Source organism: Haemorhous mexicanus, chromosome 15 (genome assembly GCF_027477595.1).
Source record: "Haemorhous mexicanus isolate bHaeMex1 chromosome 15, bHaeMex1.pri, whole genome shotgun sequence".
NCBI lineage: Eukaryota > Metazoa > Chordata > Aves > Passeriformes > Fringillidae > Haemorhous > Haemorhous mexicanus.
This window is the reverse complement of record NC_082355.1, coordinates 1,466,744-1,494,243: the sequence shown is the minus strand read 5'-3', so window position 1 is coordinate 1,494,243 and position 27,500 is coordinate 1,466,744. Positions and strand designations below refer to the sequence as shown.

Sequence of the window (27,500 nt, the reverse complement as noted above, 5' to 3'; positions counted from 1 at the left end):
TTATTTATTGCATGTTTTATGCATGCATGTCCATTCTTTGTGCCAGTGCAATAAAAAATAATTGCACTGCAGATAAACAGACCCAGAAGCTCTGCTGGAGCCTCCAAACACAGCGAACCTGTCAGGAGAGGCAATTTTCTCCTCCAATATTTGCAGTCCAATTTGCAATGCAATTACTTCTCAAAGTCTTTGGGGGGGTGGAGAAAACAACAGAGGAACAAACAGGTCCCAGATGTCCGTGGGTTGGGGTTTGGATGCACATCTGGCCCCTCTTTGTGCAGCTGGAGCATCCTCTGCCTGCCTCCTGCCCCCTCCTGGCTGCCCCAGCCCGGGAAGGTCCCCCAGGGCTGTGTCCCTGTGGTTGCTCTGTTTGCTGGAGTGTGTCAGACACCTGCACACCACAAACCAGCCCTCAGTGTGTCCTTTGATCCCAGACTGATCCTCTGCTCAGGCCCAGCCCAAAATCCCTTCTAAGCCAGGGCTAAAGCACGGCAGATGCAGCCGGAGAGGGACAGCTGCTCCTTGTGCTGCTTGCAAACATTAATTACCATTAATGGATGGCAAATTAGCTCAGCCCCATGGGAGAGGTGATGCTGTAAAGCCTCCCGAGCCCTGTGGTGACATCCTGTGACAGCAGCCCTGTCCCTGTGCCAGGGCACACAGCGTGGCCCTGGGGACACGGGTGGGCACTGCCCTGCTCTGGGGCTCCAGCCCAGCATTCCCTGCTCATCCCCTTCCCATGGGTTCCAGGGACTGCCTGGTGCCCAAAGGATGCCCAGGCTGTGGCTGGGAGCACAGGGTGTTTGCCCAGGCTGGGAGGAAGCCACTGTGCCCAGGGCCACCAGGACATGCTTAGTGGGGACAGTGATTCAGCTTTGGCTAGCTGGCAGTAATTAATGGCTACACTCTGATTAAATGCCCCAGTTTGCAGGTGGAGCTCTGCCCAGGCTGTGAATTCCTGTGCCTGTCTCACCTGGATCTGACAGCTCAGGTGGGAGCACGGAGGCAGCGCAGGCAGGGACAGCTGGGCCTGTCCCCAAGGCAGGTGACACCGAGAGGTGACACAGCTGTGGAGCTGTCCCTGCCAGGCAGGACACCAGCTCAGAGAGCACCGAGGAAAATCCCAGAGCAGATGGCAGCAGCACAGGCTGAGGGATGCTCTGCCCTTTGCCCATCTTTGCAGACCCTCCAGAAATATTTCATTTATTTCACCACCCTCATTGCCAACAACCCTCACACACCTCAGCCTCACGGGGACCATCAGGAGCCCCCTCTCTCTCCATTTGGCAACATACATTTGTTTGTGTGCCCTGCTAAATTTATCCAGCTCCAATTAACTGTTCTCTTTTGCATTTTTCTCAGTGTAATTATCTCAACACCAGCAGGCCATTGTTTTTCTAATAAGAATTTAATTTTGTTAGATATAATCATTTTAGGGTATTTTCTTTTTCTGGACCAACGATGCAGAACTTTGTTTTCTTTGGCACAATGAGAGCCCAAAGCTTATTTGCTCAGTGGGAAAAAGGAAAATAGAAAGAGCTGTTCTTTCCAAAATATGTTAAAATCTGGTTATACAGAGGCCAGAACCTGTTTTCACTGAAATATCAGCAACAGCAGTGTGGGATTAATTTCCCAAAGGCACAAATAAATTGAAATTGTGGCTCAGGTTCATCACTTGGTCAGGGCTCAGTTGGAGACTCTGTCCCAGCCTGGATTCCCTGAGGGACAAGGACAAGGGCAGTGACTTCCCTTCCCACTGACACTTGCACCCTAACTTTGGGAGACAGCCAGTAGCACCCACAGTTTTCCCATCCTTTTGCCCTCTTTTTTCCAGTTTTCCCATCCTTTTGCCCTCTTTTTTCCAGTTTTCCCATCCTTTTGCCCTCTTTTTTCCAGATTTCCCATCCTTTTGCCCTCTTTTTTCCAGTTTTCCCATCCTTTTGCCCTCTTTTTTCCAGTTTTCCCATCCTTTTGCCCTCTTTTTTCCAGATTTCCCATCCTTTTGCCTTCTTTTCCCCCCAGTTTTCCTATCTTTTGGCTTCTTTTTTTCCTAGATGATTTAAGGGGGAGAAATATTACTCAGTGTGAGTGCTCAGTGAGTGTTCTGTGGCTCATCCTGGCCCCAGGATGATCCAGCATATGCTCTGTACATCATTTTCCATATGCACATGACACCAAATGCTTTGAAGTGTGGGCCACCCCCAGAGCCAGGCTGTTAATAAGGCTGGGGGTGGATTTGTCTGTCTGTGAGAGCTGAAGAGCTCCTTGCAGGGTGGTGCCTGCAGGCTCCCAGCTCCAAACTGCACTGCAAACCAGGAGATGCTTTCATTTCTCTCCAGGGCCAGGGAAGGGTCTCCTGCAGCTCAGTAACTCCATTTCTGCAGGGCCCAGGAGGCAGGAAGGAGCTGGGCTGTGGCCAGAGCCTCAGAGGGGCTGAGGCAGGAGCTGAGCACTCCAGGGCAGCTTTGGCACAGCCAGGGGATGCAGGAGGTGTTTGGATAAATCAATAATTCCCTGCCATGGCCCACAGCCCATTGTGCTGCTGGCAGGAGCTGCAGGAACTGTGGAACTGCTTCCAACTGGGACCTTCCAGGGCCTGGGGGAAGATGGAAAGAGAGTGCCAGGAATGGTTCCCATTGACAGAGGGCAGGGATAGGTGGGATTTGGGAAGGAATTCCTCCCTGTGAGGGTGGGCAGGCCCTGGCACTGGGTGCCCAGAGCAGCTGTGGCTGCCCCTGGATCCCTGGCAGTGCCCAAGGCCAGGCTGGATGGGCTTGGATCTCCTGGGATAGTGGAAGGTGTCCCTGCCATGGCTGGGGGGGAATTAAATTATCTTTAAGGTCCCTTCCCAAGTCCCTTCCTGTAGTTCAGAGGATTCCACACCTTCCCTGTGACTCTGTGATTTCTGCAGTGGCCAGGAGAGACATGAGGCCAGAGGAATGATGGATTTCTTCCTTCCAGCCACCTGTGAAATGTTAGCACCTGATTCATTCCGGTGGCAAATGTCTGATAAGGAAAAGGAGAAGTGTTACAGTATAATAACCTTTGCTTTATTGGAAGAGCTGCAGCTCTGGGAAGGGATTCCTGTGTTTCCCCTTCAGTGGAGAATGTCATTGCAGAGGAGAGGAGGTTTCACATCAGCTGCTCTGCTGGAGGGAGCAGGGAAGTGAACATTTGCGAGGAAGTTGACTGATAATAGAGAGAATTAATATTTAATTGGGCCTGGACATGGTATTAATCATGTGTATGTATTGCATTTTAAGTTCATCCATCAGGCTGCCACAGCAGCACGGGACAGCCATTCCTTGGGAGCCCAGGAAAACAGCTTTGCTTGGGATGGAGCACAAGCACAGAGCATGTCTCTATTCCAGCCTCTGACTAAGAATATTGACAATCTCACAGAGAGAATTACTTTTCTCCCAGTGAATAAATAGCTGCTAAAATGCTCAGGCCACCACAGACATCAAACCAGCAGCCCCTGCACCAGCTGTGACTCCCAGGCACCCACAGCTGTCTGATACCTGATTCCCTGGATGGAAACCCTGCTGGGCTCTGAGGGGTGGGTGCTGCGCTCCTCTGCCTCCCTCCCCCTCACACAATTGTCACCCACACCCTGCTCAGGGCACTTTGTCACCCAAAACAGTGACAGGAGGAGCCCAGCTGGGCTGCCTGAGCACGGGGGAAGTTCTGGTAGCAGCCAAAGGGAAATAAAATAAAATCTTCTGACGTGAAAGTGGAGGAAAATTGCTGCTGAATCACTGGGAGGGAAGAAATATGAGAGCTTAAGGTGTCATTTTTACAGGCATAATTTTTACTCTAATGGCCTTTAATAGCAGGAACAATTCAGTGTAATTCTTTCAGCTGCAGCAGAGAGAGGAGCAGAGAAATGGGATCACTCAAACTGCTGGCAAGAATTGTTTTCCTGCTGCAGTTAATTATCAGTGTACAGTGGTTTTCTCTTCCTGTTTGCTTATCCAACCTGTCAAAGGCTAGCTGCTGGCTTGGCTGGTTTTATCCTTTCATTTATTGCATTTCTTCTTTTGCCCTTTCTGCAAAGAAATGGAGTCTCTCATGCCTTGGCTTTGATGTCCAGCACTTCCTGCAGGTGGCTTCGAGATCAGAAACAATGAAATAGTTTAAATTAATTTTTTAATATAGATCCTTTGTGTTCAGAGTCAGAGGAGCAGCTCTGAAGCTCCCTCTGTCCCAGTAAACCTGCCCAGAATTCCTGATGGAATTCCAAGGTCATTTCCTGGATAGGGATCAGCCCCAGGGGAGCTGGAGCTCCACCAGAGGAACATTTCATCCACAGCTCTAAAAGATCAGCTCCTGGCAATTCCTATTTTTTGGAAGTGCAGCTTTCCAGAGGATCAGGCTGACTTTTCATGCACACAGGAAACCAGAGGAGAACAGAGGAATTATCAAATTGCAGGAGTTGAATGCCTGTTTCAGCGTTTTTCCCCTGTGACATTTTGAATCTTGTTTCAAAGAGACTTTTAAGAAATGTTTTCTTTTGACACTTTGATATTATTTCAAGCCTCTGTGTGGAATATATCATCTGATTTTATCAAAATAAAGCAATTCCGTTGACTCCACATGACTCTAAAAAAAAAAAAAGCCTTAGGAAAAAATGGAAATTCTTGTATTTTTGTGCCTGTTTAGGACAAAGCTCTTGGTTCCCACTCAAATCTTGATTAAATAAATGCACAGCTCGAAGAGCAGCTCTTTAATACACACACGTGTGTTTGCTAATTTAATTCCTCTAATTCATGGTTCTGCTGCCCTCACAAAATTTTTTTACAGAGGGTGCTGAAATCCAAAAATTGAAAGAGCAAAAAATATTTTATTGGGAACCTGAGACTGATTGTCAGGTCAGGACCAGTGAAAGTCTGCAACTGGATATTTGCTGATCCGCTCTTCTTAGGAATAAATAATAATTTCAGAGCCAGAGATTTCCAGTTTTAGGTTTGCTACCCCTTCCTGATGGAGAGATCCACCTGCAGGGAGTGGCACAGGGGTCAAACAAAAAGACAGTTTGATTTCATATTTCTTTGAGAAGACATTTTTAGGTCATAGCTGTTTTAGAATCAGGGACCTGTTGTGCTTGGGATATTTGGAATGGATCGGGAGGAGGGAGGAGAGTTCAGGGCACATCCCCTTGATGGTGCAAAGACACCTTTGTCCTGTCCTTGGGAAGGTTAAAGCCCAGCTGGAAAAGAGGTGAAATCCTGGGAAATGGAAGAACACACCTCATTTCACTGCCAGTTTCACAGCTTTGGGAGACTTTGTTAATTTGTGCTAACAGCTTTTGCAGCCTTGTCAAAATAAATGCCCAGTGCAGGAAATTCAGTTAAGGCTGCCAGAAAGGAAGGGATATTCCTTGGAGGGTGGGGACATCCTCGGTGCAGAGGGAGAGCAGGGCTGAATATGGGATTTCTCCCTTGCCCTGCCACCTCAGACAACCCACAGCATTTACCTGTGCCTCATTCTCCTTGGAAAGCAGAAAACTGTGGCTTTTCTTTGCCAGCCACATGGGGAAATGTCCCAAGTTCTGTGTGAGAGGCCCCATGGAAGCAGGATACAGACTCCTGTTTTCCCTCTGGTTTGAAAGGCAGCTGGAGAAAGGGCTTTAGAATTTAATTTTTAGAAGGCTTGGAAGTCTCTTCTGACTGTTTCTGTCCTGGTTTTGTGTTGCATACAGGTAGGAATCTTCTAAGAGAAAAGCTTTATCAAATCAGGGCTTAGGCCTGGTAATTTCCTAAGTAGAGCTAAGCAGCTAGCTAAGTTCCATGTGAAAGAATCTCGAAAATGAAAGCCAGTTAACACAACAAGTTTGTCTTTTGAAGAAAACCAGTTTGCACCTTTAATAACAAAAGATCTGTCCCATGAGAATCCACAAAGGAAATACATAAACACCTGTGAACAGAAAAAGTGTGAACAGGTACACACAAAGACCTCCTAACCAATGAACTGAGTGGCAGGAAAACTGCCAGCCAGTTGGGGTCGAGCACAAAGTCTGTGAAAACTACAGAAAAATGAGTTATGGGAATAAAGAATTGGCTTTTCTGCACCAAGAACCTTCTTTGTGACCCATTTTTGCCCTGCAGGTACTATGCCATCTGCTGCCAGCCCCTGGTGTACAGGAACAAGATGACCCCGCTGCGCATCGCGCTGATGCTGGGGGGCTGCTGGGTGATCCCCACCTTCATCTCCTTCCTCCCCATCATGCAGGGCTGGAATAGCATTGGCATCATTGATCTGGTGAGTAGCCAAGCAGGGACACCCATCCAGTGTGCTGGGTGGGTGCTGGTTCTTCTCTAAAAAGCAAGTTTCAGGGAAAGGGAAAAAGAAGGAGAAACTTCTTGTTGCCAGTGCAGAGGGGCTGCTGAATTTCTGGAGGGGTCTTTGAGAGGGGGTTGAGGTGGCTCTGTCCTGGAAGGACTGACACAGGGACAGGGGTGGCCTGGCAGTGGATTTTAGCCACATTCACTCTGAGTTCAGTGAGGAGTCTTTGGAAAGGAGGCCAAGCCCAGCTGGCCCCTGACAACTCCTCAGGAGTCCTTGGTCCCCTTGGCCTTTGCAGCTCCCACTTAAATACGAGGCAGGATTATTCTCTTGGTAGAAAAAGCAAGAGCTTGTAGTGCCAGGACAAGGGAGTGGCTGCCCACTGCAGAGGGCAGGGTTGGATGGGATATTAGGGAAAAAATCCTTCCCTGGGAAGTGGTGAGGCCCTGGCACAGGTTGCCCAGGGAGGTTGTGGATGTGTCCAGGGATGGCTGGATGGGGCTTGGAGCAACCTGGTCTAGTGGAAGGTGTCCCTGCCCATGACAGGGAGTAACACAAGAGGATTTTTAAGGTCCCTCCCTGTTGGAGTCCTGGACGCTGAGAATTTTAGACTTTCTGTTTTGACAGACTCTGACTCCCAAGAGAGCACTACATTTGACCCGAGGCCATAGAGAAAGCTTCATAAATTGATTGATAGCACTGAGATGATGAGCACAGAGTTGACACCTCCCAGCCCAACCCATTCTCTGACTCCCACTTCTTCCCTCCTTCCTTGCCTCACCCTCCCCTCCGCACCCCAGATCCAGCAAAGGCAGTTCAACAAGGCCTCCAACTCCACCTACTGCATCTTCATGGTGAACAAGCCCTACGCCATCACCTGCTCCGTGGTGGCCTTCTACATCCCCTTCCTGCTGATGGTGCTGGCCTACCACCGCATCTACGTGACGGCGCGGGCGCACGCGCGGCAGATCCGCCTGCTGCAGCGCGCGGGGAACCCGGCCGAGCCCCGCCAGGGCCCCCAGGAGCCACGGCAGGGCCCTCAGGAGCCAGGGCAGGGCCCTCAGGAACCATGGCAGCACCACCAGGAGCCACGGCACCACCAGGAGCCATGGCAGGGCCTTCAGGAGCCATGGCAGGGCCCTCAGGAGCCATGGCAGGGCCTTCAGGAGCCACGGCAGGGCCCTCAGGAGCCACGGCACCACCAGGAGCCATGGCAGGGCCTTCAGGAGCCACGGCACCACCAGAAACCACGGCAGGGCCCTCAGGAGCCACGGCACCACCAGGAGCCACGGCAGGGCCCTCAGGAACCACGGCAGGGCCCTCAGGAGCCACGGCAGGGCCCCCCTGACCAGCACAGCAGCCACCGCATGAAAACGGAGACCAAAGCCGCCAAGACCCTGTGCATCATCATGGGCTGCTTCTGCCTCTGCTGGGCCCCCTTCTTTGTCACCAACATCGTGGATCCCTTCATTAACTACACGGTGCCCGGCAAGCTGTGGACGGCCTTCCTGTGGCTGGGCTACATCAACTCGGGCTTGAACCCTTTCCTCTACGCCTTCCTCAACAAGGCTTTCAGACGTGCCTTCCTCATCATCCTGTGCTGCGGCGACGAGCGCTACCGAAGGCCTTCCATCCTGGGCCAGACCGTGCCCTGCTCCACCACCACCATCAACGGCTCCACGCACGTGCTGAGGTGAGTCTGCCCCGGTGCCTGCTGAGGATGGGCTGTGTTAAAGGAATAAAGCAGGGATTTATGAAAAGGCCTTCAAATCCTTGGGCAGTGCCAGAGCCCGGCCCTGGCTCCACCCCAGATGGACTCCTGGCCACGAGTTCTCCCACTTTGATAAGTTTGGCTCCATTTCCATGCTGGGGTTCAGTGTCCAAGCCCAGCTCCAGGGGATGCAGTCCCACCCTCCCAGGTTGCTCTCCTCCATTCCCTGCTGTTTGCACTCTTTGGGCTGAAGCTGCAGCGGTGTCCTTGGTTCTGGGGCTGGACAAGGATTGTTCTGTGGGACTGAGCTGGGAGGAGACCTTGCTGACACTTTACAGGGAGCTCAGAGTTATTCACCAAGGCAGAGTCTGGGAAATAGGAAAGCTCCAACTGAAGGCATCAGCCCAGGGCTGCCCAGAGCCTGCAGCCACCAGCAAGAGGAGTTTCTACAGGATTGCTTTCATTTTGCAGTATCTTGGTGGTATCAGTGCTTGGAAAGGGATGGGACAAAAGCAATCCTGAGGTGCTCAGACAGCCTGGGTTTGTAAGGAACAGGTATGGGCAGTTCCTCCAGAGAGGTGCCCAGAAAGAGCTGGGAGAATGCAGAAGCTGTGTGTGAATTTTGGCATCATTTGGTCTGAAGGGAACAGCTCGACCCTGTGGATGTTGCCTGCTGCATCTTCTTTAGGAAAGGGACCAAAAATTTCTGCAAATGGGGAGGTTGTGGCAGCGGGATTTTACAGCTGCTTTTTGTCCCCTGGCAGGGAGAGCAGTGGCAAGAGGGACAGACCTTGTGCTGAACTCAGCTATGACAAAAGTTAGCACAACACTGAGCTGGAAATAGATGGGGATTTCTGGGTGTTCAGGGCTCTGTGCAACACCAGACTGAAAAAGCCAAAATCATCTGAAAAATGCTGTGCTCCCCTTGAAACAGAGTGTTTGCATTTCTTCTGTCACGAGTAGATATTTATTCAACACAAACCAACAAACTCCTGCCTCCAGGAATCACTGAACTCTTGTACAGCACAAGTGGATGGGGAGCCAGGTCAGCATTACTGGGATTCCTGGATAAAACAAGTTGTGAAATTTTGCCATAGCAAAGAAGAGGACTCTGGGTGAAATGTATTTGAGCAATGATCAGAGCAGACAAACTCTGGGACATCTGGGTCAGGGAGGTCACTCTGCTGTGTTCCCATTTGCTCTCAGAAGTGCTCAGAGCCCTGCCTTGCTCTCTTCAGGGGAAGCTCTGGTGAGAGGTTTATTTACCACTCCTTTTCCACCACTGAGAGGTCTTCTCCAACTGTCAATTGAATTTCTCCAAGGGAAAACACTTCCTGATTTTTCTCTTGAATGAGCCAAGGGAAACAAAGTGGGAAAAAGCAGAAATTAGCACCTTGGGGGGGTGGAACTGCAGTGAGCCCCAGTGCTCCCTGCTGCCACTGGAACAGGAGTGCAGCAGCTCAGGCTCCAGTTTTTAGAGGTTTAACAGCTCCATGGATCCAGTGGAATAAAAATAAATCCCTGGTGGTAGGAAAGTGGTCAGAGCTGCTGTGGAGCAAAAGGATGAGTGATCACAGAATCCTGGAAGCATAGGATGGCTTGTGTGGGTGTTTGAATGGTTTGTGATGGTTTTTGAATGGTTTGTGATGGTTTTTGAATGGTCTGTGATGGTTTTTGAATGGTCTGTGATGGTGTTTGAATGGTTTGTGATGGTTTTTGAATGGTCTGTGATGTTTTTTGAATGGTCTGTGATGTGTGGCTCTCAGCCAGGGTTCCCCCACAGCACAGGTGGTGCTGGGGGTGGAGCAGTGATCCCACCCCACCTGGGAGGGTGGGATTTCATTGAGGGTGGGATTTCATGGGCTGCAGCTGTGGCTCAGCTCAGGAAACACGGGGGTTGTCCCTCAGAGCTGTTCTTGGTGCACCCAGCAGGTCTCTCAGGATCTGGACTGACAGGTAAAATATCTCCTCCTGTTCCTCCTCCTCCTGTTCTTTATCCTTCCCTGAGCACTCAGGCAGGTGAAGAGACCACGGAGCTTCCCAAGGCAGAGCAGCACAGTCAGTGCTGGGGGTTGGAAAGGGATGAAATTTTGGGGAATTTTAATGATCCTGCAAGATGAGCCAGAGCTCTGAGAGGTTCTGTCTCCTTCAGGACAAGTTCATGGATACCAGGTGGATGTTTTGGGCTTGCTCTGCCCTCTCCTCTGTTCCCCAGACTCCCTGTTTCACACTGGATTTGCACTGGGCATTTTTGGAGGGATTTTGGAGGCAAGTGTGGAGTTTTTGTGCTGGTGGCACCTGCAGAGCTTTGGGGTCTGTGTTGCCCCTTCTCCAGCAGTCCCTTTATTCATGGCACCACCAGGGAAGTTTCCCCCCTTGCCAAGGTGCTGATAAAGCACATTCCCACTAAATTCTTTTATTGGAAATTCCTGAGCAAAAGCTTGAGAGACACAGCAAATGATGAGCATTTAAAAATGGTGAGTTCAGTGATATTTCATTTGTTTTGCCCAGGGCAGGGCAGCCAGAGGTTGCTCAAGATGTGTTTTCCACTCCAGAGGTTTCAGTTCAGGGATCAGCTCCCTGTGCCAGCAGAAGTGGCTCCAGACCAAGCCCAAGCTGAGGGGATCTGATTGCTGCCTGGAAATGCTAATATTGTTAAACAGTCAAGAGGTAATTTGATTTTCACCTAAATTTCATTAGCTGCCAACCTGGAAAGAGATTCTCTAAAAATATGGGGGATGGTTAGACTCAGAAACAACTAAAAAAAGAGTTTTGTCATTTCTTGAAGGAGCTTTCTTAATTTTTTAATGAAGCTTTGCCAATATTTACCACCAAACTTCTGTTCCATCTTCCCTGGTGTGGTTTTCCAGCTTGGCATCAGTGCCAGCCTGCACAGTGCCATTCCCTGTGCCAGGGGCTGTCAGGGCACAGGGTGCTGTGACCATCAGAGGTCCCTCAGACACATCTGGGCTGAGTCAGGGGAGATTTGGGATTTGCTGTGGGGTCCAGGAGCAGAGGAACCCTCAGGTGCAGGAGTGTGGGTGCTCCACAAAGCCCAAGTTACCACCCTGTGTCAGAGGAGCCTCCTTCCCCCAAGCCCTGCTCCCCAAAGAGCAGGAACTGCTGAAGCCCTGTCCCAGCTCCAAAAATGCCTCCCCAGAGGGAGCAGAGAGCTTCTGATAAGAGAAAAGCTTCTTGTAATTGTGCTGAGTGAAATCAAGATATTTGTCTTGTTTCCTACAAAGGAGAGAGGGGATTAGAGTTTTACAATAGCACAGTTTCCTTCCATTTTTGAAAGATAATCTCTTTCAATAAGCTTGGATGTTGGAAAAAGAGATTACAGTGCAGCTAAACCCCTTTTTGTCCTTTGGCCCAATACAAGATTGAGGATCAGAAGTTCTGCATCAGTTTGTGTCTGGTGGGGGAGCTGAGGCTCTGCAGGGCACCTGGAGCTTTGAAAGGACTCAGATGTGACTCATCTTTGTCTGCTTTAGTGGCATGATTTGTGCTTTGGGCAGTGAGGGTGTTGTGGTGGGGCAGGGTCTGCCTTGCAGCTGGAATTAGGGATCCATGGCCAGGCAGAGCCCCCAGCCCCATGTTCTCCACATTCCAACTGCATTTAGATAAACCACAGCCATCCCTCACAGTGCAGCACCTATTGAATCCAGCTCCCAGTCCTTTGCCAGACTCTCCACTCATTCCAGAGGTCCAAAACAGGATTTAAAACTAATTTTGGTGCCTGAATAAACTCTATTATGGATAGAACTTTGCTCTCCACCTACTCTCCTTCTGTTTCAACTGACCTTTGAATGTGTTGGGTTGGTTCTCTCCTCTCCAGAGATTAATTTGGTTTATCAGCAAAGTGTTTTCAGACAATGCAAATCAGCATGTGCAAAGAGCTGTACATGCCTTAGGGTTAGAAATTCTATGAAAACCTCAGCAATTATTGTCATGTTCTGTTCTTCCTCGGGGCAGCAGTATCTACAACTCAGAGCTAATTGTGTGAGTGCATTTTAATTTTAGGTTCACTTCTTTGTTCTTCTTGTCAATAATTCTCTTCCTTTCTGATTGCTAGAGAATTTATTTAAGCATTGTATGCAGCACCCCATTGTAAAGTCACAATGTGGAAAAGCTCCCTGTTGCTGTGTTAAAATTGCTTTTAAGGCTTTTGGAACGTCTGTGGGAGAGAAAACCTTGTTATTCCCAAGATGTTTTGGCCAGAAATTTGTTATTTCCAGGAAGGTGTCAAGGACTCTCAGCACATCTGTTGTGATGTTACTGTTTTTTCACAGTTTGCCATTTTTGGGATCCCTCCCATTGCCTGTGGTGCTCACCCGCCTGTGAGCCCAGCCCTTGGGCAGCTCTGAGCATCTTTCTACCTTCAGCCTTCCATTTCAAAGCAGGAAATTGGCATTTGAGGGTTTGGGTTGATTTATTTGGCATAGCAAAGGTGATCCTTGCCACCATCTGCTGCTCAGTGCATCCTGAGTGGGTGACCTGGCCTGGGAGTTGGTCCAGAGCCAGCCTTGCTTTGGGTTTGCCACCAGTGAAGCTGCACTTTTGCTATGGGAATGTGGGAATGACATCCTGCTCTGCAAATATTCCATCCCTATTCAATCCAGCTGATTGAGGCTGGTCCTGCAGGAGCTGATGATTTCCAGTCCTCATTTCTGCATTGATATTTCTGTTCTGTGGCTGTGACAGACCATTCCAGGCACCCAGAAAAGAGCATTTGGAAAAGCAGCTAATCAGATTTAGGAGGCACTTTGGGAACTCCCCAGGGGCTCCTACCCAGCCCTTCTGCTGGGCTGCCCTTAAATTGGATTGGAAGGCACAGCCACATTCCAGGCCCAGTCTGAAATGAGTTTTGCACAGCAATCCTTGGGATAGGCTTGGCTGTGTGCCCTTTCCTTGCTCTGGCAGTCCTGGGCTGGGAACAGGAGCATTGCACGGTTCCTCTGGAATTCCTCCCTCCCTCTGCTGCTGTTTCCCCTCAGAGCAGCCAGAATTCCCGTCTTGCTTCATTCAGCCTTCCCTGGCAGTGGTTTCAAAGTCAGTCACGTCCCCGAGTGTGGATTGTGTCTGCCACTGTCACTGACAGCCCTTCGGAGATGTTCCTGAAGATGTGGCAGAAGGGTTGCTAATGAGCCTGTTAATTTGTGTCATCCCACTGAGCCATCAAAGCACTTCGGGAAGGGCACGTGGCACTAAAGAGCTTTTTGCTTTATCGCTGAAGTGTTTGTGTTATCGAGGAAACCCCGAGGCTGGAAAAGCCCTCCAGGATGGAGTCCCAGCTGTGCCCCATCCCCAGCCCAGAGCACCGAGTGCCACCTCCAGGAATTCCTTGGGCACCTCCAGGGATGGGCACTCCAACCCTCCCTGGGTACCCTTCCATTTTTTTATCCTTCGCCCTGATGTGATGTCACAGCCCAAAGATGTGACATCCACACAGGAGCCTTTTCCTGCTCTGAAATCCTTTTCTCTCAAAATGAAGTCTAACAACTCCTTTAACCTCTGTGTTGTCCAAGCTCTGGTCCTGGCAGTGCTTTTTCCACCACTGAAGTGGAGCCACTTCTGGAAAAACACATAAACAACACTTTAAGTGCAATGCACAGCGATATATTGTGGAGATTTATTTAAGAATTGAAGGAAAAAATATGGATTTATCCCTTTGCAAAGCTGCACGAAACAGAGCAGGGCCAAACAGGCAAACTCAAGAAAAAAATCAAGAAACTGGTCATGTCTCACATTAATGTTATCTATGAGTAACTTTATCACAGATTGATCTGTCAGTGCACAGGAGCAGTCCCACTTCCCACTGATATATTAAAGGCACATTAATGCATTCAGGGAGATTCATGCCCTGGGCTGCTTTTGTGACAGGCTTTCCCAGCACTGAGCTGGTGTTTATTAGCCCTGAAAGCACTTCATAACACTTGGAGCCAGCTTTTGAGACAAGAACTGCACAAAGCAACTGCTCTGCAGGCAGGGAAGCAATTAGGAGTGGCACTGCCACAAGTGCTGCCAGGAGAACTTCAAAGAGCTGGAGGGGGGATGTTTTATCCTGCAGGAGTGTCCCACCCACCTCCCAGGCAGGGATGCAGCTCCTGCAGCCCCCGGACATCCCTGCAAATCCCTCCCTGGGCACAGCTCTGTTCAGCCTCTGTGGGAGTGAGGAGAGCCAGGCACTGATCTCTGCTCCTGGGACAGGGACAGCAGCCAGGGGAGGGCTGGGGCTGGGCCAGGCAGGGTCAGGGGGGATTTTGGGAAAGGTTCTGCCCCCAGGAGAAAAGGAGTCCAGCTGATGGCTCAGATGGTTCTGAAGTCAGGCTCCTTCCAGTGGGAGGTTTGGGGAGGTAGCTCTGATGGCATTGACTGCTCAGTGTTTGATGTGGGGCTGTTTCCCAATTAACCAGCGCTGTGTTTTTTTCCTTTTTCCCCTTTAACTCCCTCACTGTGTCTGTCTTTGCTCCTTCCTGCACTAAAAGTGGCTGTTCCTCTGTCTCCAAGCTCCTCCTGCTCTTCTGCAGCAGACCAGCTCCTGTCTAGCCATGACCATGCTCTGTAAGTCCCTTCTTTTATTACTGCAGCTCTGTCTGTTCACTGTTTATTGCAACCCACTGTAAACCCTCCTTGATTTATGGCTTAACACTTGTGGGGTGGAGGCAGCAGCCCCAGGGGAACAGGGGTGTCTGGCAGGGCATGGGGAGTGGGCTCCTGCTGCAGGGTAATGTGGATAAGAGGGATTTTCCCCTTTGGGATAGTTGTTCTCCCTCCCAGGACCAGGCTGCAGCACTGCAGGGTCCCTCAGTGGGCAGCACACAGAGAGAAGCAGGATACAGAGAGTGGGTTTGGATATCAGGAAAAATTCTTCCTTGTGAGGGTGGGGAGGCCCTGGATCCCTGGCAGAGTCCAAGACCTGTTTTAAGTTGGTTAAACCTGACAGCTCAGAGGCTTCCCCTTCCCTCTGAGGTTCCAGCTGGGCTCCTGCCACCATGGGAATGATCCAGGGCCAGGCACTTCCCACGTGCAGCTCCAGAAGAGTGGAATAAGTGTGGAATTGGCTTCCTCCTCAAAATGGTTTTGGAAGGAGGGCAGGGGAAAGGAGCAGGGCTCACCCAAGACTGAGAAAATCCTGGTGGTCATCACAGTGACAGCCTCCCTGTGTGGGACCTGGGCTGACAAGTCACAGGGACTGACAGGACCCAGGGAATGCCCCTTTCCCTTCAGTGCCACACCCCCAGGCACCTGCAGCTCCAAATCCTGGGCACACTGCACAGCTCCCTCTGAACCTGCAATATCCCAACAGATTTGGGGCAGGCAGGGGCTTCCTCTCCTTCTCCCCTCAGTGCTTTTGTTTATTCCTCATTAGGCACACAGATTTCAGCGAGGCAGCAGATTTCTGCAGTTCCTTTACACCAGCAGAGTTCAGGGCAGTTTCTGTTCCCTCCATCTGGAAGTTTCCCCAGGGAGGGTTGGGCACACAGGGAGGCAGAGCTGAGCTCAGGCTGCAATCTGCTCCCTGGAGCTGCTCTGCAGAACCCCCAGCACTGAGGGAGAGCTGCCACCATCCCTCCCAGGCCTGCAGGACACACAGACTCGTGGAATGGCTTGGAAGGGACCTTAGGGCTCACCTCTTCCACCCCCTGCCATGGGCACCTTCCACCCTCCCTCTACCTGGCCTGGGACACCTCAGGATTCCTCACATTTTGGGATCTAAGGCTTCACTCAAAGGTCTCCATGGCAGCTGTACCCAGCTGTTATTTCCTCAGTCCTTTGTGCCAGCTGTCTGTGAAATGTCCTCTGTGAGTGTTTCTGTCTGCTCTCACCCCTCTGGAAGCATCCCCGTGTCCACCCCTTTGTTGTGATCCATCTTGGCTGCAGTTTTCCCAAAAAACTGCACTGGAGAGAGGCTGCAGGTGTGCTCTGCTGGGTGTGCTGCTCTCTCTGCTCTCCAGGGGAGTTGTTGCCTCTGCCTGGAACAATCCAATCTGAGCTGCTGCCAAACCCTGTGACCTTTGGGCATAACACCTCTCCCCTGGTTCTGCTGAGCACAGAGAGGAAAATCTTGATTTTCCATCATATCTATGCAAAGTAGTTACAAAACCTTTCCCATCTGGTCTGGTAGGATTTTCCCTGGTCAAAGTGACAAATACCTCCCTCAAGGTCAGGACAGCAGCAAAATTATTCAGATTCAGGAAGCAACAAGGAGCAAGGACAAAAAAATCAAAATACACTGGAAAAAGGTGCCCTGGGCAGCCCCTTCCATGCTCTGGGCCAATTTTCCCTGGTCTGAAGACAGAACTGTGGTGAGAAAACTGCTTCTTATTCTTCTGCTCCTCTCTTTGTCCTTGTTTATGTCCCCCAGTTGATTTTGTCACAGCTGTTATTGATGAGATCCTCAGTGAGGCTGCACAAAAGTTATTGGAGATCATGCTGGGGTTTTTTGAGGCTTAGAGGCACTGAGAGAGAAGTTGTCAGTACCTGCTGTAGGAGCACAGCTCACTGAAACACCTCAGGCACCAGAAAAAGTGCTTTCAACTTGTAACTCGAACCTTTCCCCACAACCATCCTTGGAGGCTGCAGGATGTGCCTGGAAGAAGAAGGAAAAGCTCCCTTTGGTCTTTTTTCCTACATCAACAACCCCTTGGTGTGGTAAGGATGATCCCTGCTGGCAGTTCTGGCTGTACAAGGGATGTGAAAGAGGTTTCAGCAGCAGAAACCAGGGGCTGCCCAGCTTTCCAAAGCAGCAATCCTTCTGTTTTGAGGAACAGAAGCAATGGAAATCCCCAGCCTGGAAGGGCAGTAAGGATGAGCAGTGCTTCCCTGTGAGCATCCCCAGGATGAACTGAGCTGGATTTGTGGCACTTTGCTGGGCAGCTGCAGTGGGTGCCCTGCCAGCTCCATGTGCTCTTCTCAGCACAAGGAACTCCAGGGCTGGGCAGCAGCTCTGGCGTGGATCCAAAGGGAAGGAGAAGAAACTGCCATGGGGGAATGAGGAAAGAGAGGGAGGCTTTCCCTTTTTTTCCAGTTAACCCCAGGGTAAAAGGGGAAACAGGCACGAGTGTGTGTGTGTGTGTGTCTGTGTGTGTGTGTGTGTGTGCTCTGTGTCCCAAGGGCACATTCCAGCAGCAGACTGCAGCCAGCACCTCTCAAGGCTTCTCCAGCCACCCTCACTGGGAGCTTTTCCTCAAGATTTCAGGGATTTGAGTCGAAGCTGCTCCTCCATCCTCGTTCCTTCCCCCTGAGGAGCACGAGGAGCAGCAGGGGGGGACGGAGCCTCGCGTGGTGCCGATGGCAGCGCCATTTCCAGAGCTATCAACAGTGTCATTGTCATAGCTCTTGGAATGGTTCTGCCATAAGCACTGGACTGCCAGCTGCCGTGCTCGGGAGGGCCTGGCCCCCCTGGAATCTCCCTCCACTGGGATGGAGCCAGTTCCTGAAGAATGGATGGAAGTTGGCCCTCAGAACTTGAGTCTCTGGCAATCACCACGCTCTCCTGACCCACAGACCCCTGCAGAGATGGCTGATGCATCCACACCTCCCTGCTTGGGCCAAGAAGAAGCAGAAAGTCCATGGAAATGTTGGGAGCAAACCAGTCAGGCTCTGCTTGTCTGTTTTTGGGAAGAATCGTTCTTCTGCAGTGAGTTTGGTGCTCAACGTGCTCATGCTAAGCAGCCCAGCCTTGGAGGGTTGTTGTGGAACTCCTGGGCTGCCCTGCAGTTGTGTTCCTGAAGGAATCCCAGCTGGAGAGAAGATCTGTGACAAAATCATCACAAGTGGAGCTGTCGAGCAGAGCAGGAGCATCAGGAGCCCTGGGGTCACAGGACAGTCCCTGCCTTTGCTGCCCTTTGTCCTTGCCCCAGGAGTTGCCCTGCAGTGCTCTGTGTTTTGCCATCCCAGGATCTTTTTGGCAGAGAAGAGGAGGAGGCCCAGCAGCTCCAGCCCTTGCTGTGCAAAGAAATCAGCGTGGGTGTGCCAAGGTCCCAGGAGGTGCTGGGGAAGGGAATTCCCACCAAGCCCTGGCAAACAGGGGCATCATTCCCTGCTGGAATTGCCATTCCATGGCAGCTGATCCCTTCTGGGGGCTGCCTCAGGCCGTGGGTGGGCAGAGAGGGGCCAGGGCACAGGGGTAAAGCTTTTGGAGCAGGAACCAGCTGGAAACTCCTGACCAATCCCAGATCTCCCTGTTTCTCTGATTCCTGCTCCAGAAGTTCCCACAGGGATCTGAGAGCCCCAGCAAGGGGAAATGGTTTTGTGGCTCAAGGTGTGCAGTATCAGGGAGGGTTCTGGTCACAGAAGAGTCCAGGCATTTGTGACAAACCCACAGATTACTTGGCCAACCCTCTGGAGATATTCTAAGAACTAATTAATTCTTTCAGCTTCTGGATTAAACTCTTGTGCAAAACATCCCATCAAACAGAGCCCATTATATGGTGTGTTAGTGTAATTAAATAAAGAGAGAACTGAGCTCCAGAGATGCCCACAACACTTAATTAAGATTAATTAAGCAACGTGAATTACAGCTGGAGAGGATGAAAGGGAGCAATTCAGAACTGGCTCAGCAAAGGGGTGGGATGTTGGGTTTATAAATTGTTTTTCAGAAGCCAACTTGATTCCAAGGGGTTGGGTTTAGCCCTGGACCAGCCCCATTCTCCTGGCCAAACACAGGGATCCCTGGGCAGCTGGAGCAGTGAAAGGCTGGATTTCTGGAGGCTCCTTAGCACAGCTAAAGCTCTGCCAAAATAAACACAAATTTCCTTCCCTTCCTCTCTGAGGCAGCAGCACGATCCTCATTCCTTAGAGAATCCCAGAGTGGTTTGGGTTGAAAGGGACCTTAAACCTCATCCAGTTCCAACCCCAGAACCCCTTCCACTGTCCCAGGTGCTCCCAGCCCTGTCCAGCCTGCCCTTGGCACTGCCAGGGATCCAGGGGCAGCCCCAGCTGCTCTGGGCACCTGTGCCAGGGCCTGCCCACCCTCACAAGGAATTCCCCCCAATATCCAACCTAAACCTACTCTCAGTTTAAAACCACTTGCTAAATTATTGGGCATGCACATCTTTTGTTGCCTTTACATGGCACAAAGACCTGTGCTACAAAATTGGGTTCATTTTGTGAGACCAGTTATTGCTGTAGGAGAGCCCAAACTTTAGTCAGTTACACTGGAAACTCGATGGGTGAAAAGCAATTTTCTGTTCCATTTGCCACACGGATCACTGCTTTGCTTTTCCTCAGGAAGGAGCAGACATAAATCTGAGCAGATTTTATTTACCAAAGCAGGGACTAGGGCAGAGATTTATGGACTGTGTCATCTCTTCTGGAGCAGAAAATAGACAGGCCCAGGGGCAACCAAGGGATGGCACAACCTTCAGGAGTTTGAAATTATTGGTTTGCTCTGCACAGCAAATTTGATGTGGAACAGGAAATGGACAGGTGGGGTCTCACAGGTGGCTCTGAAAGACACTCAGATCTGCAGAAGGACCAGAAGAAAGCACAAAATATCAGAAATAGCTTTGTGTAAGCAGCAGGGATATGGAAATAAAGGGTTTTGATGGCCTTGGTTGCCTCCTCCTGTGCTCAAAATCAATTCATTGATCAGTGGCACTCTTCATGTCATGTCCCATTCTACAGGGAATTTCTCTAAGGACTGATCTCCAGAGGAGCTGCTGAGAGCTGGTTTTACTCTGAGTAAAAGAAAACCCCAAACCCATCAGAGAATAAATAAATATCTCCTTGTTTATGGTCCCTTGTTTTTTGGGTTCCCCTCATCCTCCCCACAAAATAAGCTGTGCCTTATATTGAGATTTCTGCCCCTCCTTGCCCTGGACAGGGCACATTCAAATGTTGAGCTGGAGATTTTTCTTTTGGGCACCTTCAGGAGATTTGAGGCTCTGCTCTTTAGGAAAGGTTTTCCTCAGGGCTTTGTTCCAGAGAGGTTCAGAGGGTCCCTGAAATCCCAGAGGGAGCAGGGCCTGGCACCACCTGCACAGATCCTCAGAGGATTAATTGGAATAAAATCCCAGGACTCCTGGAAGGCTGAGGTGGGATAACAGCAGCAGCACAGGAGGGCTGGGGACAGGGTGGCAGAAATTGGGGACTCAGCAGCCTCTGAATCACAGGAAGATGAAGCAGCAGCTCCTGTCCCCCTCCTGCAGAGGATCTGACCCTGCTGGGAGAGAGCTCTTGGCAGGGAAGGGGATGAGCCAGGGGAGCATCATCCTTCCTGAGAACAGGGGAAGGAACACAGCCCCAGGCAAGCTGTGCTCCTTGGCTGGGAACCTGCACAGCCTGAAACTGCCCAGGGAGGGAGGCTGGGAGTTCTCTGTGAGCACAGGGAGCCTGAAATCCCAGCCTGCACTCAAAACCAAGGCTGTGCAGGGAGAATCTGGAGATTTTATTCAAATTCAGCACCCACTGCCAATGTCCCCATCTGTGGTGTGACATTTAATCCTGATAAAAGGCTCACAGAGGATGAGGAGGGGGAGCAGAGCTCACAATTAATTAATATTGTTCACAGTCTCAGGGATGAAGCTGTACAGGTTCACACCCAGTGGGTTGTAAGGGAGAAAGTCCAAAGCCAGGAATGTGCTACTTTAATCACAGCCCAGAATTATTAATTGGAAAATCTGGATACAGAAGGAGAGGGAGAAGAAACTCACACTGAACACAAGACAGTGGAACCTGGTGTTTGCTCCCTCAGCAGGATGGAGACCTGGGGAAAGGCAGCCAAATAAACTTAAATTAAACTTGTGATGAGATTGATACATAAGATTTACTGAGCTTAACCTACAACAGGTCCTCACTGAGATATTAAAGGCATCACAAGGTTATTTACTATTAATTTTAAATTGTTTTTTTTTCTTATTAAATTTAACAGGTTTTAATTGACTCTTATTTAACTGGTATTTTGTTATTTAATTTTTATGTCATTACTCCATTAGAAGAAAATACAGTTTTCAGCCCTTAAATGAAACACCTTAAGGCAAGCACAGCTTCCCAGCACCACCTTGGGGCTGTGCAGAAGTCCCCAGGACACAAAACTGTGGATTTGGCAGGACAGAAGGCAGGGAGGGCTGGGTGAGCCATTCCCTGGGGAGCAGAACTCTCCCCTCAGCCTGGAGGGTGGGAGGGAGGCCCAGCTGCTCTGAGGGAGTTGGTGGCATTTGCTCCTGAGAAAGGAGCCCAAAGGAGTGACAGGAACAATGTGCACATGCCAGCCTTTTGTTATCAAACTCATGATGCTGGGCAGAAAATCTGCTTTTGACACCTAAAAAAAGCTCTGCTGTTCACACACAGAGCAGGGAAGGGGGGGGAATTGTTTGCCAGACTTCAACGAGCTGTAATTCCATTTTCCACTGGGTATTTCAGTGGGAAAAGCCATCAATTCCCAGAGGGAGAGGGCTGGTAAATACTGAAAGGGAGCTTTGGATCCCCATCCCTGGAGGTGGCACTCAGAGCTCTGGGCTGGGGACAGGGTGGGGACAGGGCACAGCTGGGACTGGATGGGCTGGGAGGGCTTTTCCAGCCTGAAATTCTGGGATTCTCCCACTGTGGCACATTTGAAACCTGACAAACTCCACTGAACAGCTCCAGGTTTTGCCACTGTTTCACTCCACAACTTTAACAAATGTAGGCTTTTCCCCCAGCAGATAAAAGATTTAATTATGCCAGTGGTGAAACCTCCACTAAAAAAAAAAAACAAGCAAACAAATCTTTATCTTCCATTTGAATATTATTAATTGATCCTGCTTGTGTTTCATTAATTGAAGCACTTAAAGCCAGCAGCTCCCATCTGGGGGTGGCTGTGAGCTGCTCTGTGCCTCTGCTGTGGCTGAGCACTTCCAAGAGCTCTCCTCATTATCACATTTGGGGCTCTTATGGCTCTTGCATTAATTATGGTGCAAAAACCAACTGGAGGCCAAAATCTGCAGCTAATTAGTGCCTGTAATGGAGTGCCAAGCTTAACATTAAGGAGAGAGAAATGGAAATAGGGAGTTCATGGGAGAAAAAGGGGAAAGGGCTCCTCTTCCCCACATCCCCACGTGGCCTCTCTCATTTGTTTACTTGTTTACCCTGGTTTCTAATGAGCAAATGCATTTCACTCACTGCAAACAAGGAGCTAGCTCCTCGTTGATTCTGAAATTTCCTTCATTTCTGTCCTTTGGTGCCCAAATCGCTGCTTCTGTTGTGGAAACATCAACCCCTGCAGCATTAAAGTGGCACAGATCTGTAGGAGGAGAGCTCAGCAGCTCTGGGCCATCCCCACCTCGTGGTTCCCTTGCTTTCCATCACCAATTCCTCCTCATTATACCCAAATTCCAGGGGTTCCAGCTGAAGTTGAGCAAAACATCCTGCAGTGGAAAATAGGGAAAATTACAAACATGATCCAGGTGGAGCAGCTGAAAGCAGAAGGAGAGTGGGAAAAGGGGAAAATGATCAAATTCAGCAATTGTGCTGAGGGGGATTGGAAAGGATCACAGAGAAATTCATTAACAGAGCCTGGAATAAAGAGGATAAAAAAGGAAGATGGAAATGAGCACCTGCAGTCCCAGGGAAACAAAATTTGGGTGAAATTTAGCAGGAGAAAACCAAAAGGAAAGCAGATGCTGAAGGGTTGGGAGATTTCATTTCAAGATCCTATTTCAGGTTATTATTTGCCTGCACTTCTAAACATTCTCCTTGAAAAGGATCCACAGCTCCTGCAAACACAAAAATAAAGGGACTGGAGGGGGTTTAGTCTTGGTTTGCCAGAAAAAAGAGAAATCATGGAACAATGGGGAAAAAAAGGAGAGACACAAACGTGTTGGGAGATGCTCTCTTTGTCTCCTGAGACTTGTCAGAGAGAAAAAAAAAATCTCCATTTTATTTTTTTTTTTTTTTTAATGTTTCTGTTATTCAAGAGAAATAAGTACTGACTTACTTGAGAACTGCTGATTTTAAATCTGGATTTCTGCAGAAATCCTACAAACTGCACTGAAAGCTGGGAGGTGTGGGCTGGAGACAGATGTTTTATAAAACCTCTGCCTGATATTTAGCAAAGAATGACGAGGGCTGAGTTCAGCTCCCAAGGTCGGAACAGCATTATTTGATTTAAAGATAATTAAGAGATTCAGCTTAACTGCTCAGGAGTGGGAAAATAAACACTTGTCATGAGACAGAGAGAGATTTGTGGTTAGATTTGACTACAAAGGACTCCAAAATCAACATTGCTGTCAGAGCCATGTAAATAATTCAGCAATTCCAACGTTTTCCCAAGATCTGGGTTTTCACATTGGGCTGCAATGGGATAATTCAGTTTATTCTTACCCTGCTCTAATGGATTTATGCTGATGGCCAAGTGCAGAACTTCACTGCAGGGATGGGAGCAGGATAAATTCAGCCCAGAGGTTACAGAGTTACTGGGAAGTTTTTAATTTTCTGGAGTCTGTGAACCTGGGAATGCTGAGAGAGGGATAATTCTGCTCTCATTTGTGGAAGTTTCGTATGCAGCTGCATTAAAAGCAAATGCTTTGTGAAATTCCATTTCATTTGGCCTCTGTGGATTCATTTTTTCAGCAGAAGATGGAAATGGAATAATGCATTTTGTTCCCAGTTCATTCTGACATTTGGTGGAGTTCAGATTTGAGGGTTTTGCTCTTTCAAAGTGCAAAAATATCACAGATTAAAATAGGGGATTCCAGAGATTCTTGGGTTTTGTGTCACACTTTTCCCAGTTCTCTGTTTTCCAAAAATACCAGAAGTTCCTTTCCAGGCAGACAGCAGGAGGGGACCTTGCTGATGTCCTGGAGAACAGGCTCAGATTTTGTTCCTGACCCACTGCAGCTCCATCTCTGGGACTTTTCCTGGTGCTTCCAGCCTGGGGAATTCCTGGTGCCCCCCCAGACCCATCCTGCACTTCCAGGGGTTGGTTCCTGGGGCTTTGTGGCTGCCATAAAACACAGATTTAAAAAAAAAAAAACAAAAAAAAAAAAAACCTCTTTTCCACCCATTCCTGACACAGGAATGGGGCAGAGCAGAGCCAGCCCAGGCTGGGATAAAGCACAAAAATCTTCTGAAGCTGCTCTCTTCTCCTCTCTTCTAGAGTGGTTTATGAATTCTGTTGTTTTCTAATTGAGAATTTGTAATTCTGGAGCTGAGCAGATGGTGCAAGGCTGATTGCAGGGATGTGTTCATTGAAATAACCTCTGCCAAGTGATTGTTCACCACAGTCCCACTGCAGATCAATTATTTGTTCTTGCTCTTGCAAGTCCCTCTGGGAGCAGCAGAGCTTTGAGCAGTGGATCTGGAGGGTGAAGCTCCAGCAGTGGTGCTGCAAATATTCCAGAGCAAAATCACTTTGGGAGAGAAAGGAAAATGCAGGGCAAGATAAATAGTGGAGCAACACAGTTGTCAAATCTTGGAAAAGTTTCAATCCTTCATTCAGTTTGGAAGCTCAGTTCCATTTAAAATGTGGCTCCAGCCAACTTTTACCTCAAAACCTCTTCTACCTTCCACTATTTTAGGTGGTTGAGGAGAAAAATGGTGTAAAAATACATTATTGAGAACAGGATTCTGCTCAAGCCAAATGCAAATCCTCCCAGCTTATGCCATTTTACATCATTTCATCTTGTTTGCCTCTGGTCCCAGCAAATCTTTCCTGGGTGCTCCTGCAAATAACAAAAGGTTTGTGATAGGTGGGAGCCATCATCACCTACTTGCCTTTTCCTTGGAGATCTGTTCCAGGTGGGATGGTGGCTGCTCCTGGGGGAGTTTCTGGTTGTAGATGAAGGAAGAAAAGTGTTTGGAATTGTTTCATTTGGAGCTGGGCTTCAGCCTCTGGAAAAGGAGGAAATGAAGACACAGGCAGGGCATGTTCACTCCCAAAATTGCAATATCACAGTGGGGAGATCAGTCCCCTGATAAAAGCAGCAAAGGCATTGAACATCAACTGCAGTCTGCTCTTTTCTGCTTCTTTCTTCTTTGTTTTATCTCACGAGGAGTTGAAGACTTTCTCCAGATCAGAAAAGGGGAAAATATCTGAAAGTGGAAAAGTTTGGAGAATGAGAAAAGCAAATGAAGTGAACAGCTCAGAACTCAGTGAATTTGATGCCTGGATTTTCTCTTCTGTTCTTGCATTCTCTGGGGGTCTCTCAGTAACTATTTTGCATTTATAATACAACAATTACAAAGGGATTTGTGAACCCAGCCAAAGTTGGGCTTTAGCACCTTTTTGGTAGCTCGTGTCTGAACTTCCTGAGCCATTTGTGCACCCAGTGAGACCTGAGGTACCCCACACCAAAAATCCCCCCTCCATCCCTATTTCTGGACTAAAATCTCATCTCTGCCTATTGTTTCTCCTTTTTTTTGAGCAGAGGGAGAATGGGTTTAGTGGCAAAGGCCCAGAGCTGGCAGCTCAGGTCCCTCCCTGCACAAAGGCCAGGTGCAGAACCTCCCCTGAGTGTCCAGGGACTGTCAGGACAGCAGGAACCACCTCCTGCCAGTCCAAAAGGGAAGCAATTAATAAAGAAAGCAGCTGTAAAGTGGGAAGGGATTATTGAACAGAGAGCAAAGGCAGCTGCACACCCTGGAGGGTTTGGGAAGGTGGGAAAGGCAGGAGTGCAGCCACAAATCCCTCAGCCAGCAGGGTTCAGCTGTGGCTGGGCCAGCCTGGCTTTTCCCTCTCTTCACAATTTTATTTATGACCAGTGTGATCCAAACGCTCACAGTTCCTGTCCCTGAGAGCTCAGGGCTGGTCCCAGGGGTGAGGACTGAGCAGGACCTCCGGGAAATGGTGTCTGGTTTTCATTCCAGCTGGGGAAACCAAACCCCAGCCATTTCTGGGCTTTGCTTTCCTAACAAATGTCCAGGTTGGTGCGGGGGACAGCTCTGCAGGGAGTGGAAGTGGGAGCAGTGCAGCCACTGCCTCCCCTTGGAGCCTTCTCCCTGGGATTTGCCAAACTCCCAGAGCAAGCTGGAGCTCCTGGTCCTGCAGAGCCCCAGAGCTCCCCTGGTGCCCAGAGCTGAGCCCAGCTGTCATTCCCTGGGGCTGGCAGCACCACTGTCCCCAAAGTGGCCATCAGCACAATTCCAGGGCCATGGGGAGGGCTTGCAGCAGGGCCCTGGAGGGGCAGGGCCTTCCCATTCTTGGCATTTATTGTTTTATAATTAATTTATTGGGGGGTGCTTGGGATCTGGGGGAGGGACAGCCTGGGATTCTCTTTGAGCACAAATCCCATCAAGGAGCCCATCAGGGCAGGAAAACAGCACAATTAATTTGCTGTAAATAATTTACTTAATGCATTTAACCCCTTTAATGGTTTTTTCCCTGCACACAAATTCTAGCTCCCTCAGATGTATTTGTTTCTCACACCTACCTGGCTGCTTTCTCTTGGAGCCTTTAGCCCACACAGGGAGGGTTCCATTGCTGCTTCCTCCTGGCATTGTAGGGCAAATCCCTGGCAAATCCACGGGGTGGGAGCTGAGGCACACCAGGTGTGTTCCTGCAGGGGAAGCAGCTGAATTTCAAGTGCAGATGAGAATTTCTCTGAAACTTGCTCCCCACAGGTACCAAGAGCTGAGAAATGAGGTGTGTTTTCAGAGAGAGATCAGTGAAGGCACAGGGAAAGAGAGAGAACAAAAACTTTTTGTGAGAACAAAAGCAGGGCTGTAAAATCCCAGCTTTTATCCAGCACTAAATCAATGCCCTACCACTGGCAGGGGGCTCTGAACTTATATTTGAAGGGAAAGGCTGCAGGGTATGGAGAACCCCACAGAACACAAAGGCCTGGCAGCAGAGGACACCCTTAACAGACTCCTGGAGATGTTGGGAATATTTTAGGAACCATGTGCTGGTACCTGAGCAATCCATGAGCTGGCACTCCCTGTGCCAGGGATGCTCTTCCCTCCTGTCCTAGCAGTCCTCTTTCCCCACAGGGTAAACAGCTGGAAGTGTTGAACTCACTGCCAGAGGCTTCAGACAGACACTTTGTGCCACACGACATCCTGGGACACCTTAATGACTCCTCTTTAGCTTAATGAACCTCTAACAATCAGCACCGCCTGCTCTTGCTGCTCTTGCTCCACTCTGGGATGGCCGCAGAACACGGAGGAAGGTTTGGATCCTTGGGTGTCCCAGTCCTTGTCCATTGGGAACCCTGGATATCCCAGTCCCTGTCCATCAGGAACCCTGGATATCCCAGTCCTTGTCCAGATGGATCCTTGGGTGTCCCAGTCCTTGTCCATTGGGAACCCTGGATATCCCAGTCCCTGTCCATCAGGATCCTTGGGTGTCTCAGTCCCTGTCTCTCTCGATCCCTGGATATCCCAGTCCCTGTCCATCAGGATCCTTGGGTGTCCCAGTCCTTGTCCAGATGGAACCCTGGATATTCCAGTCCCTGTCCATCAAGATCCCTGGATATCCCAGTCCCTGTCCATCAGGATCCCTGGATGTCCCAGTCCCTGTCCATCAGGATCCCTGGATATCCCAGTCTCTGTCCATCAGGATCCCTGGATGTCCCAGTCCCTG

At 49.6% G+C, this 27,500-nt stretch overlaps 1 protein-coding gene across 2 annotated transcripts in view; it reads left to right on the top strand.

Annotated features, from left to right (window-relative positions):
• The window catches only part of HTR4 (5-hydroxytryptamine receptor 4), a 54,666-nt gene that overhangs the window by 19,079 nt on the left and 8,087 nt on the right, over positions 1–27,500 (top strand). The window contains exons 5-7 of one of the 2 annotated variants that reach the window (XR_009488331.1): positions 6,108–6,261; positions 7,086–7,978; positions 26,909–27,087. Coding sequence is in view for 1 of the 2 variants with exons in the window: in XM_059859765.1 (XP_059715748.1) it covers positions 6,108–6,261; positions 7,086–7,978 (1,047 nt within the window). In the remaining variant the exon portion in view is untranslated. The remainder of the gene's footprint in view (positions 1–6,107; positions 6,262–7,085; positions 7,979–26,908; positions 27,088–27,500) is intronic. The other variant, XM_059859765.1, reaches the window with a different exon arrangement.